The sequence below is a fragment of the Manacus candei genome, unplaced genomic scaffold, assembly GCF_025592945.1.
Source record: "Manacus candei isolate 608988 ecotype Guabito, Panama unplaced genomic scaffold, ASM2559294v1 h1tg000046l, whole genome shotgun sequence".
Classification (NCBI taxonomy): domain Eukaryota; kingdom Metazoa; phylum Chordata; class Aves; order Passeriformes; family Pipridae; genus Manacus; species Manacus candei.
This window is the reverse complement of record NW_026138094.1, coordinates 8441703-8453765: the sequence shown is the minus strand read 5'-3', so window position 1 is coordinate 8453765 and position 12063 is coordinate 8441703. Positions and strand designations below refer to the sequence as shown.

Genomic DNA, 12063 nt, shown 5'->3' with positions numbered 1-12063 from the left:
AACAGAGACAAGCATGTGACATTATAGGTAGCAAGGGACTGTACAGCTGCTTTCCCACAGGGCACAAGAGGCCACGGGGCTGCGGGTGAGCGACTAACCCCACTGAGCGCCCTGACCGCGCTCCGGCAGGAAACCTTTCCCCTCACGGATCCGAAGGGCAGAGGGAGCGGCAGCAGGCACACACACAGGGGTTTATTTACAGAGGAATGAATTTATTTGCGGCGGGAGGAGGGCGGATGACGCCGTGCCGAGGCACCGCTGCCCGCTCGCCCTCCCGCCGCCGCGATCGCCTCAGGTCACTCCTGAGGGCGGGGGGAGCGGGGGACGGGCCGCTGTCCCTTTAAACACCATCCCGTGGTTGACGTCGCCGCCGTCGCCTTGCCATAATTACTAGCGGGGCCGTAGCGCCGCCCCCTTTCTGCCCGCGGCCTCCCTTGCTGGGCTCGTCCAATCAGCGCCCGCCCGCGTCACTCCGAGGGCAACGAAACACGGAGAAAGGGGAAAAAAAAGTTTGGTGCGGAGCGAGCGGGGCCGGGCGGGCGCGGCGGGCCCGGCAAAGGTGAGGGAGCGCGGCGGGGCCGGGCCGGGGCAGCGGCGGTGGCTGCGGCGGCTGCGGCCCCGCACCGTGGCGGGGCAGGGTGTGGGGGGGGCTGCGGCCGCCTGCCGCCCCCGGGGAGCGGCGGAAGGACTGCGGGACTGCGGGGAGAGCCCCCCCTGCGGACCCTCGCCCTCCGCAACCGGCGGGCGCGGGGCTTGCGGGGCGGCGGCGGCGGCGGCGGGCGCGGGGCCCTCTACGGGTCTTTTTTCTGCCTTTTTTGGTGGTTCCGTCGTCCGTCTCCCCACCCCCGACGGGCGGCTGCGTGCGCAGGAGCCATCCCGGGGCAGAGGTGTTTGTACTCGTGTCCTTGGGTGGAAGGGAGAGGCAGAGCCGGCCCGTCGCCAGCGCTGCGCCGGCCGGGCCCGGCCCCGCACGGACCGCGGGGGTTTGGGGGGCCGTGGGGACCGGGCTGGACCCGGCGGCGGTGCCCTGTGAGACCCAGGGCTCCCCCCGGCTGTCCGGGCCTCGCCGCCCCTCGGGTGAGCCCAGAGCAGCGGTTCTGGCCGGTGTGGGGACAGAGGTACCGGGGATCAGCATTTAGCTGGGGTTGTGGCACCCCCCTGGTTAAGCCAAGGGTTAAAACTTAACGCAGCCTGTCGTAGTTTTGAGTTTTATCGTGTGAAAAGTTGTTTTTGTTGTTGTGCTGGTGTTCGCCCAAGAGCTCTGCGAAATTTAACCCAAACTTTAACTCCTAGGTAAAAAGCCTGGAGTGATAGATAAGAGATGCAAACATCCACTCGTGTTTCCACGGGATGTTAGGATTGGGGAATCTTAAAAAATAAAAGGGGCAGCTGTCTCTACTGTTAATAGCAGCAACAACAACGAAATACAGAAGGCTCCACCACATGTGCTGATGTAATGTGGAGGCATTCAGCAAAACCATGGTAGTTGCTTCAGCCCCTGCGTGGACTGACTTAAGTGCACCGTTGTGTTCTGGAGTCCATTCCCCGAGTGTTTGTCCAGACTTGTCCTTTAATAGGTGTCATTGCGTAAGAGTTACAAGGAGCAAAGAGCGTGCCGAGTTTCTTTCACTCTTCTAAGGTTCTTTGCTTGCATCTTAACTGTGCCAAGCTCTGTGTGTATTGGAGAGAGAAGGGCACAGCTTGGTAAGCTGCCCTGTGAGCTTCAGGGGAAAAAAAATAAAGAAGAAATTATGCTCTTCCTCCTACTACTTCCCAGCAAATGACTTTGTTTGTCTGATGTCATCTTAAAAAATTTCTTGTCACAGAGTGCTTGTCCTTATCTGAACTGTGGATGATGGTAGCTCAACAATTGAGGAAGTAAAGTCCTTCCTTTGTCTCTTTCCTGTCTCTCTTCTAACTTTTATGGTTTTGCTCGATTTGTTTTTCTAGTGCCGAGGTACTTACACCTGTTGTTTATATTTATTATCACCTAACACAGAACAAGGGGACTGGCTCTCTTCTGATCAGTTATATATTTGTTCAGGCCAAAATAAGTATGTTTGGGGAGGATTTTTCTTTCTTGTGATACTACATAACAAAGTATGTGACATATCAATGGCCTAATTCCTTGGGTTTACTACTCTGCAGTTAGAGAAGACATTCTTCAGTACTGGAGAAACTGCCTCCTTTATGTATTTCATAGAATACCTCTTATAATATTTGTTTGTCTTAAAAACCTGTGAATCATATTAAATTTATTTTAATCTGTTATTATTTTACTTCCTGACTAATCTTGAATTTATGGCAAAAATGAACAACAGTGTGTGTGACACTGCATATTTTTAAGAGTGTGATCTAAGAATGTAAGTTTACATTTCAACTTCTTGTTACTTCGTGGTCTCAGATGGCACATTGAAAACCTTACACAAATAGCTTGAAAGAGATAGTGGCAAGTTATCAGAGGGAGAGTAGCATTAACACAAACTACTGAAAAGTTGCTATGGTTACAGATAAAGGTAATCCCTGTTTCTGTGAAAGTGTGTCGTTTTGTAACAGCTATATTAATCAGTGTGATTTCTGAGAGAATTGGAAGTATACAAACTTCTGGCTCCATTTTCTTGGCAGCTAATCACTATGCAGCTTTTTCTATTTTTTTTTCTTTTTTTAGAACTGAATGGGCTATGACTTGCATTCAAGATACTTGATTTGAGCTACAAAGAGTATTATAGATTACATATAACTGTGCTTGGACTATGCTCAATTCAATGGAAACTGAAGTATGCTTATTTTTGCTCCACCCAAGAGATACCTGATGTCAAGGAAATGTCTTTTAAAATGTCTAGATCCTTTTGCAAGGACTTTGACTAAGGCAAGTGTTGTGACCATTCATCACCAGAGGCCTTGGTGGTGCAGCTGTACAAGTTACAGTTCCATGTCTTGATTAAAAAAAAAAACAAACAACCAAACAAAAACTAAAACACACTAAACCAAAAAACTCCGCCCAACCAACCAAATCACAGCCCCCCAAAAAACCCAAACAACCCATGAACAAACCCCCTCAAACTAAACATGGCAACTGCTGAGGGATTGAGACCTGTTATGGATGTCCAGCTTTATAGGCCAGGGGAATATGAGGCAGGACAAATGATTCTGTTAAGGGTTTACTCCCTACACAGAGGAGACAGTTGGGATTTAACATGAATGAGTAGCTAAGATCTGGGTGGTTTGAGGCAGCTGCTAAAACTGCCAAGGGAATGTGTTTGTCTGGTGTATCTGTGCTGCTGTCCAGACGAGTCACCAGACCTCTCTGAAGAGCCGGTATTTACCACGTGCGCCTCTTTGTTGTTTCCAGGTCTGAGTATTGCACAGCAGTGGTACATCTTGGATTGAAAACAGCAAGAGGAATCTCAAAGTTCAAGATTACTGAAATCTCATCAGTCTGGTATGTTCTCTTTAAACTCCTGGAATAGCAAGTTGAATTCTTTTTATGTGAGGGCCTCCTTAGTTACAGCTAAGGATTAAGTTTCCTGGTAGGTTTCTAGGATCTTGGCTTTTCATCAGCAACTTAATTCTTAGTAAGTAATACACTACTGAGAACTGTGACCCGTGTATTGCTGGGGTTGTGTAGAAGACTGTTTTTGGTAGTGGTGTTTGTAGCAGGACAATGAACTCCTGCTCCCAGAACCTTTAGTCAACATACACTCTGAACTTGTTTTCATCTTGCCTATCCAGTTTGGAAATTCCAGGTACTTATGCAGTCTTTTAAAACTAAAGTCAGGTTGGAAAGGGGCTATTGCTGACAAACTTTGCAGAAGCTGCACACTGATGTATTGAAGAATGCGTAAGAATATGAAAAGGAATGTTGGTTTCTTCAGTCAGGGATTTTTTTTTTTTCCACTCTTTATGCAGAGTTTGCCCTTATGAAGTTAATGTTGTATGGGTTTGATAAAAAATTAGTAATAATGTCTCAGAATAATTTCTCAAATGCCAAAGTTCTGAAATTGCTATGCTAATGTGCTTTTAAAATTGATGTATTTCCAAAAATACCCAGCAAGTTTGAGAACTATTGTTTATAAACAGGATTGCAGCATCTGAGAGTGTGAAAGGAATGGGAAGCTAAATACTACTTTCAAATCTGTCTCTAATAAGAAAAGCAAAGTCAGAACTATAATAATAAGGAATAAAAAGTTCAGCATGTTAGTGCTGACATAATTGACAACCAGAGGGTAAAGTCCTTTTCTCCAGTGCCAGTTCAGTATGTGCACCCAGCAGATCAGTTCCTTTGCTACTTATTAACATGTACAGAACCAGGAGGTGTAATGTACTCAAGACTGAAAAACAGGTGCAAACCACTGAAGAAAGCTCTCGTGGTTCACACTGATCTCTTGGGAACTGGACAGCGAGTAACCATCTCTCATCTAATCCCTGAACAGCTATCACATGTAGCTTTTGATCACTACTATTCTTGTCTCTGTTTGAACTGGTGACTTAAAGATGAAAGGCTCTGTTCTTGATCTCTTGAGCTGTCAAGTCCTCCAAACTTGCTGTCTTCTGTATATGTAAGATTACAGAACAAATGGCCCTTTAGCTGTTTTGTGATTACAATGGTCAGATGAGAGTCAGGTGCTTTCTGTTACTGTCCTCAGTGCGAAGTTGGGTGGCACAGAACTGATTTTTTTTTTTTTAACACTGCTGTCAAAGCTTCCCTGTTTAATGTTCTTGCAGCTGCAATCTGCTATTTCCAGGTTTTTTCTGCATTGCCACAGATATTGTAAGAGTAGCAAAGGCTTAACTTAAGCCTGGACCTTAAAGTGGTGCCATTGCATTTTCTCCAGAATGTATGTGTGTTTACAGGGAAAATAAGTGGCTTTTGTGCAGAAACTGATGCTAAAAAATTAGGTTTTTTTAATGTCTAGTTTCACTAGGTCTCCTTCAGCGTGGGATAATAACTTGAATAGCAATTTTTTTATGCTCAGATTGCTAACATCTGGATACAGATTGCTAATCCAGTGAGCTAAGGAACCTTGCAGGATACCCCACTTAGCAGATGATGTGGGAATCTTCACTTTTATGAGGATGGCAAACTACTCTTGGGGCATTTGTAGTATTACTGACAGTTGTGTTGTGTGGGTGGGTTTGTTTTGGTTTTAAATGAGATGAGGTAAGCAAATCTGGGTGGTCAGTGCTGGATGGAGGAGAATACGTTTTGCCATCCCCCTTGTGCTCTGGGTGAGCTATGCTCTTGCTTTATCAGAGACTGGCCAAGTTTCTGCCAGCCCAGAGATTCGGAGGCAGGTGGAAGGGGCTGATGAGCACCAGAGCTGGGCTGTGGGAGTTGGCCAGACTGCATGAAGGGGAGAGAGGTGGGGAGGAAAAGGGATGAAATGTCTCCCTCTTAGTGATAAGAGCTCCTGCTTGCCTGCGTAACAGAAGCATGAGCTGAAGTGTTGGATGTTTGATGATAAAAATTACTTTTTGTTGCTGTTGCCAGGTGGTGAAACTGCTGTGGTAGCTATAGAGCTGGAAAGTTTTGGGGTAGTGTGTTTTGGGTTTTCTTTTCCCCTCTCCTTTTGAAAGTACCCAAACAACACCACTGACTTTAGGGTTCTTGTGTCTTCTAACACTAGGCAGTTTGGTTGATATGATTTGTGACTTGTGCTGCTGTTTTTATGGGCCTAAAGTTAATGTGTTCTAAATTGAAGCTTTCCAAGATTGGTTACTGTGATACCTAAGGGACACTTTACTAGTCTGTTTTGTTTGCGTGAACTGTGTTCTTGGTTTTGATTGCTTAGATAAGAGTTGGTCAAAAAAGTGTCATGTAAGTGTGACCTCAGGGTTATCCTCAGGGGACCCGAGATTAACCTCCGGCAGTGCTGGCTCTGGCAGGGCACTGAATTCAGATGCAAGGGTTAAGGTCTGCTCCTTTCAGCTTGTATTTTAGGTACTGAGGGGGAAGTTATGTGAATATTGTTTTTTCTGTGCTTGCTTCATACATAGCAACTTAGAGCTGTACCAATTGCTGCTTTTTGGTCCTGTTTGAATTTGTGGCATGGTAGGTTGCTCTAAAATAGGAGGTAACACAAAATGTGCTATTTCACAGTTTTAGAGAGTTAAATATCCTTCCTGAAGGTGTTTTTTATGCTCTTTTTGGTGTTTCACAGCTCAAGGGAGTACTTAGCTGTAAATATTTTCTTGATGTTATGTGGTATTTGCTAAACTGCCTTGGACTTTTTAATCTCTATTAGGGAAGTTAAAACATCTCCATTTTGTGGTATTGGCAGTGGGTGAAGTAAGGCAAAGCAGGCAGCTCCAGCACTGGGAGAGGAAAGGTGGCAACAGCCAGAAGAACAACCTAAATGTGGTTATGCTTCCTCTAGCTTAATATTTTTTAGTTATTTTACACTAAACACATGAAAATGTTTTATGCAAGGCAGCCTTGCTGCCCAGATAAGTCTTGTGTAACCATGATGATACTTTGTGGGTGCAGGAGGGAACACTGTGTTGTGGCTCTTCCTCATGTTGCTTGTTTGGAATGGGGCAAGGTTTGTCTCAAACCAGGTGTCATATCTGCCCTTGTGAAATATTTATCAAGCCTTGTTTATGTTTACTTTTCTTTTCACTGTATAGATGGATAGGGAACCACATCAGTGTTTACACTGAGGAAAAAGAAACACTTTTAATCTAAGGATTAAAAGGACAGGGTTTTGTCTAGTGCTGAGAGGAAGCTGTGCCGTGAGAAATGCTGTTGTCACAACGTGACCAGGATCTTGCAAATTCGTTCAGCCGAGTGAAGCCTGAATAAGCACAAAAAGTTTCTGGCAGGAGCCGTGGTACCTTGTGGGATGGAGACAGTCACTTCCTGCGGAGCTCCTGCTGACTCATGCTTTAAATGGGTGGAAGTCTTTGGAACCGGCGACCCGATGTATTTTTAGCCGGGGTTACTAATTTATATAGTGTGCTCGGCCTCCCAGGGCAACTCCAGTCACCCTTAAAGCGCGGATGGGCTCCAAACACACATCTAATTTTATCCCCGAAGTGGAGCAAGCAGCAGTTGTGTAATTGCCGCGGGAGAAGAGAAGGTGCTCTGCTGTCCCCCATCCCCGGTCCCCCTGGCCGGGGGCTGCGTGCCGGGAGGGGTGGGCGCCCCGCGGGGTCTGCGCGTCCCGGGGGGGCCGTGGGCTGTCACGGCGGGAGCGGGACGCGGCCCCTTTAAGAGCGCGCGCCGGGGGTGCCGAGCCCGCCCAGCCTAACCTGCTAGCGAGGAAAAGTTCTTTGCGTGACGGACAGGCCACTCCACCAATCGGCGAGCGCGGCCCGGCCGGCGGGGCGGGCCCCCACCCGCCTCGGCCAATGGGAGCGCGGGGGCGGGGCCCCGCGGCCGGGGTAGGTTGCGCCGAAGTGCAGCTCCAAGTGAAGTTAATCTGGGGTGAAGCGAGCAGAGAATTGTGCAGATCTTGGTGGTAGGAATTTTGCGGTTCTAATCGCGTCGTGTGGCGTCGTTCCGCCCGCCAGGGCAGCGGAGTTCATGTGCTTGGGGCTTTTCCTTCGTCGTTTCGCTCGCTAATGATGGCAGGATATTAACATTTATGCAGGGAAGCAGAACAAAAGGGCTCTTTAGACAGGAAATAAGGTGCTGAGAGAGGCTCAAACTTGACCGAGTTTCTTTTGTCATCTGTCGGCTTGCACCGAGTGTTCTGGCGTGGAAGAATCGAGTGGTTCCACATTATCTTATGGAGAAATGTTAATTCTAAAATAGCGAGGATAATGCTGCTGTTTTGGAGTTACACAATGTTACAGGAAGAGAGCTCGATTTTAACTCTAACTTCCCTGATTCTGATGAGATTGGAGGTAACTAATTATGACAGCTGCTGTGGGATTATTCAGTGATAGCATTTGCTCCAAGTCGTTTGTCTTAAATTGTCCTTTGTTGTATCACTGAAGGCTGCTGTGCTGTTGTCTGTGTGTTTGTTCTTGATGAGATGAATGTCTCACAGGTCTTTAGCGTTTAGAACAAAGATATGTAAAAACTATGTAAAACATGGCAATTTTTCTCTTTTTTAATACATTTTATAGAGTGTCTGGGTCTGTCAGAGCTCTGATTACAAACACAGGCAGAAAAATTAAATGTTACTGCTCTATGTTGCAGCTACTACCCTTCCAGCCAAAAAAAAAAAAAGGGGGGGGGAATTGTATTTTTTTTTTTCTTTTGGAAAAGGTCAGAATCTTTTTGGAAACCTGTATTGTCTAATGATAACAGGTGTTTTATTTGAGAGAAGATTATTTTCAGTTTGTGTACCAGGTTTATCATATATGGTATTTTTAGTGACACTGAGCATCTGAAAGGGCTTCAGGAACAGGAAAAGTATGATTTGCCGTGGGTGGCATGGGATAGGGTGAGAGGGGGGAGAGCAGGAAGTGGTGAGGCAGGAAGCAAGGGAGGTTCTAATGAGGATAGAGACTTTCTTTTAATTGCCATCCTTTCTGTATCTTTGACAAATATGTTAGATGAGGCCTTATACAAAACAAGGCTTTCAGACTGGGAAATGTATTTTCTTACTTCCCTAAATATTTCCTGATTTTTGTAAAATTACTTGTTTGTCAATATACAGCTGCTCCTGGGAATTGGAAAGAAATACTCATGCCCCTAATACTTGTTGAGTCTAAGGAGTTGATGGGTTTTGTATGATTAGTCATGGTGATAGAAGAATGGATGTGAAAATTGAGCAACAGTCTTCCAAATGACCATGGAACGCAATTACTTAGACCTCTACTGAATGTAAACAAGTATTATTTTTAAAGTATACCTTATTCTTTCAAGTTTTGCATCTAGCCATTCTGTTTTCTCCCAAAATGCTGGGTATAGATTACTTTTACATATGTCGGTGTCTTGGCACACTGGCATCTTGCCATGGTCCAGTGGCTTATAGGTCTGAATCACTAATTCACTCTTGTGATCTGTCTTTACCTGTTTATAACATTTTTAAATGTTCTGAATTGTATTTAAACCCTGGAAATACTATCTTAGAATAAGCAGTGACTATATATGGTCTTTTAGCTCAGAGGTGGGACAGATTTCCTGTATCAGGGGAGATATTTAAGACCAGAACACATAAACATTTAAATACCTGGATTTATATTCATTTTTTAACTTGAATGTGATGCTAGGCCTAGACAAGGTGACTAGATCAGGTGCATGAGGTTAGGGCAAGAAGAATAATGGAGCTTACTTGAATTTCTATAGACTTGTGATGTGTATATTGAAATTGCTGAAACAAAAGGAAGCCAACTAAAGTATTTGTGTGCTATTAAATATTACATTTAGCCAAAAGCTAGTTTTGCTTAGAACAAGAAAAAAGCTTCTTACATGAGGTAACTTGGTTCCTGTCGTTCAATCACTGAGCAACGATTCTTCTTGGGTCCCCTCTGCCCCCCAACTTAGGAAAGTTGTATTAGCTGGGACCAGTTTTCCTGATTTATTCAACACAGGAGTGAAATGTTCAACTCTCCAGCCACATGTATACAGTTCTAATGCAGGCTGTTTGTAGAAAGCAAATATGCCCTAAAGGATAAACACACCACTTAGCTGGCACAGCTGTACAACTTCTGTATTCAGGCTACAGCAAATGTTTCTTGCCTGCATTCAAAGCCGTTGCTGGCAGGACCTGTGTTGTCCCTGCATGACGATTGGTTGTTCCAGCATTTCTTGTTCATAAAAACCTTCTCCTGCACATGCTCCATCTGCAAATCTTAAACACTGTGAATGTGCTGTGTGCTGTGGGATTTATGTGTCTGCTTCTTGTGCCAGGATGGAATATGCATCTCTGATGTGAATAAGAGATTCTTAAAAGTGACTGTAGCTCTGTGTACAAAATGCAGGACCAAATTTTGTCTCCCCTGTTTATGAGGCAGAGGATGTCCGTGCCCTACAGGTCACTGTATGCTGGTGGCACTGCCCAGTGTTGTGAGGTGGGTGGCCCTGCATGAGCTGGGATGGTGACCCTGCTTTCTGGGTCTGTCCAATGCTCCTTTGAGCAGGATTCATGTCTGCCATGGGCTCATCTCTGTGAAACATCCCTGAGCCTTAGGGAGGGCAGATGCTGACCCTGCAAACAGGGATGTGGGCTTTGGGTCCCTCCCTGAGGTGCTCCCTGCCACTTTCCCAGCAGAGTGGGTTCTGTGAGGTCTGAAGGTAAAGCCTGGCTCAAATTGTTCTAAATTAGTGGCTCCAGCCAACCCAACTGGCTCTTTCCCCCTCCTCTTCCTCCCCCTGTTTCTCAAGTGGTTTAGTGATCATTTCTGCTAATTGCCCTGTGCCCAAGGCACAAGGGAGGGAGGAGAAGAATAATGACATCCTAGAGAGCGTCAGCGATATCCAAAAAAGGGCCACCTGCCCATGGGTTTAGACGTGGAGTTTGGCCTCTGAGTAGTTTTCTTGCAGTTTCTAGGAAAGGGGTGAGCTGAGGAGGTGTGATCAGCACAGCAGTGCTGTTGCAGGGCAGATTGGTGCTGTAGGACCAGCCCTCTCCCGCAGATACAAGGGCTCCTCGGGAGATAGTTGTCCCTCTGTGGTGTGCAGCTCACTCTGGGTGGGGCGGATCATCTGGCCAGTGATGTTTACAGTGTAATAAGGTTTTGTGAAAACAAGCAGTTAATTACACATGACCTACAAACGAATAAAAATAGCTTGGATCTGGATTCTTGCTTTAAAATCTATTTAACAGAGGCATGAAACATTCGGGATTTTTAAACCTGCTTGGGCTTTTCTACCTTTAGAAATATCAGGAACATTAAGTCCTTCCCTGTTCTTGTTGGATCTCCGATGTGTCATAAGCTTCTCAGCCCTTAATTGAAGGGGTGGGGTGATATATTTTTAACAGATCCCTCCTTCCAAGTGTGTTTATAGGGCTTTTGAGCTAAACAGAGATTAGCAAAAACAAAGCTTTGACAGTGCAAAAATAGTTTCTCCTCAATCAAGTTGTGTTTTTTTGCTCATTCTCCAGTTGTTGGCAAAAACTGAGGTTTTTTTCATTTGAAAAGTAACTTTTTGGCTATTAAATTATGCATTAAGTGATAAACTGAATTAAATCCTAACCTGATCCATCTTCTGCTCCATTTAGATCAACTTAAGACAGTCTTTTGAGTATTACTTAGACAAATGAACACACTCGTTTGAGTGTTTCCTAAAAATAGCTCCTTTTTAAGCAGCAGTTTTATTAAATGCACAGTTCTTCCTTTAACTTAATGCTTCAGCAATCTTGCAGAAGCTCAGACTGTCTCCATGCTAAAGACCACCCCTGCTCAACCGTTCTGCCCTGCCAGGATATATTTGCATCACAGGACTAACCTTCAGGATATGGTATTTGTCAGTCTGAAACATAATAGTCCTGTATCTGGAGAACTAAACTATAAACAGTGTGGCTGCCTTGGCAGGCCCCGGCAACCACCCCAACAGTTTAACTAGCCCAGGGTTTAAGACAACACTGTGCCTGTGTGTCCTGTGATTCATGATGCTAATGCACCTTTATCTATGGGAAGGATTAGGGAAACAAATATAAACTTCATAATCAAATTGGAGTGGGAGCTTAGTAGCAGTATTTCTGAGGACAGAAACGAGGCATTTTCAGTTCATTTAAGCATTTTGCATTGGATGTGGTTTTTAATCGGGGACTGAAGTTTTCACCATTAGCTTGAACAAGACAGCAGGCTGAGTGGTTTTCATGTGTGTGCCATGGAATATAATTGGGCTGATGAAAGCAAAATATTGCATGAGGAAGGCAGGCATTTTCCACTTAGGTTCTAAATTGTGTTTAGGGCAAGAGACGAGAGAGAACCACTGATTCTGCAGGCAAAAGTTTTAGAATTTGGTACCTAAATTGGACATATTAGTGCATTTTTATACAGAAGGCTATATCTAATTTAGATTGTCAAAAGATAAAATTTGAGTTGTTGAACATGCTGATTTTGAGGATGGGTTGGCAGAGGATAAAAAAATAAAAAAGGATAAAAATTGTTTCTCTACTACCCCATGTATGAATTTAGCATGTTTTTCTAAAATCATATGGA

General features: G+C 44.9%; 1 protein-coding gene across 8 annotated transcripts in view; it reads left to right on the top strand.

Moving 5' to 3' along the window:
* The first annotated feature begins 444 nt into the window (after window positions 1-444).
* Window positions 445-12063, top strand: part of ZFAND6 (zinc finger AN1-type containing 6) — a 36485-nt gene continuing 24866 nt past the window's right edge. The window contains exons 1-2 of one of the 8 annotated variants that reach the window (XM_051796975.1): window positions 445-559; window positions 3353-3442. Coding sequence is in view for 1 of the 8 variants with exons in the window: in XM_051796969.1 (XP_051652929.1) it covers window positions 7526-7527 (2 nt within the window). In the remaining 7 variants the exon portion in view is untranslated. Of the gene's footprint in view, window positions 560-1059; window positions 1078-1100; window positions 1119-2851; window positions 2870-3352; window positions 3443-7387; window positions 7461-7512; window positions 7528-7833; window positions 7849-12063 lie in introns of those variants that run through there. The other 7 variants (XM_051796971.1, XM_051796974.1, XM_051796970.1 and 4 more) reach the window with 7 other exon arrangements.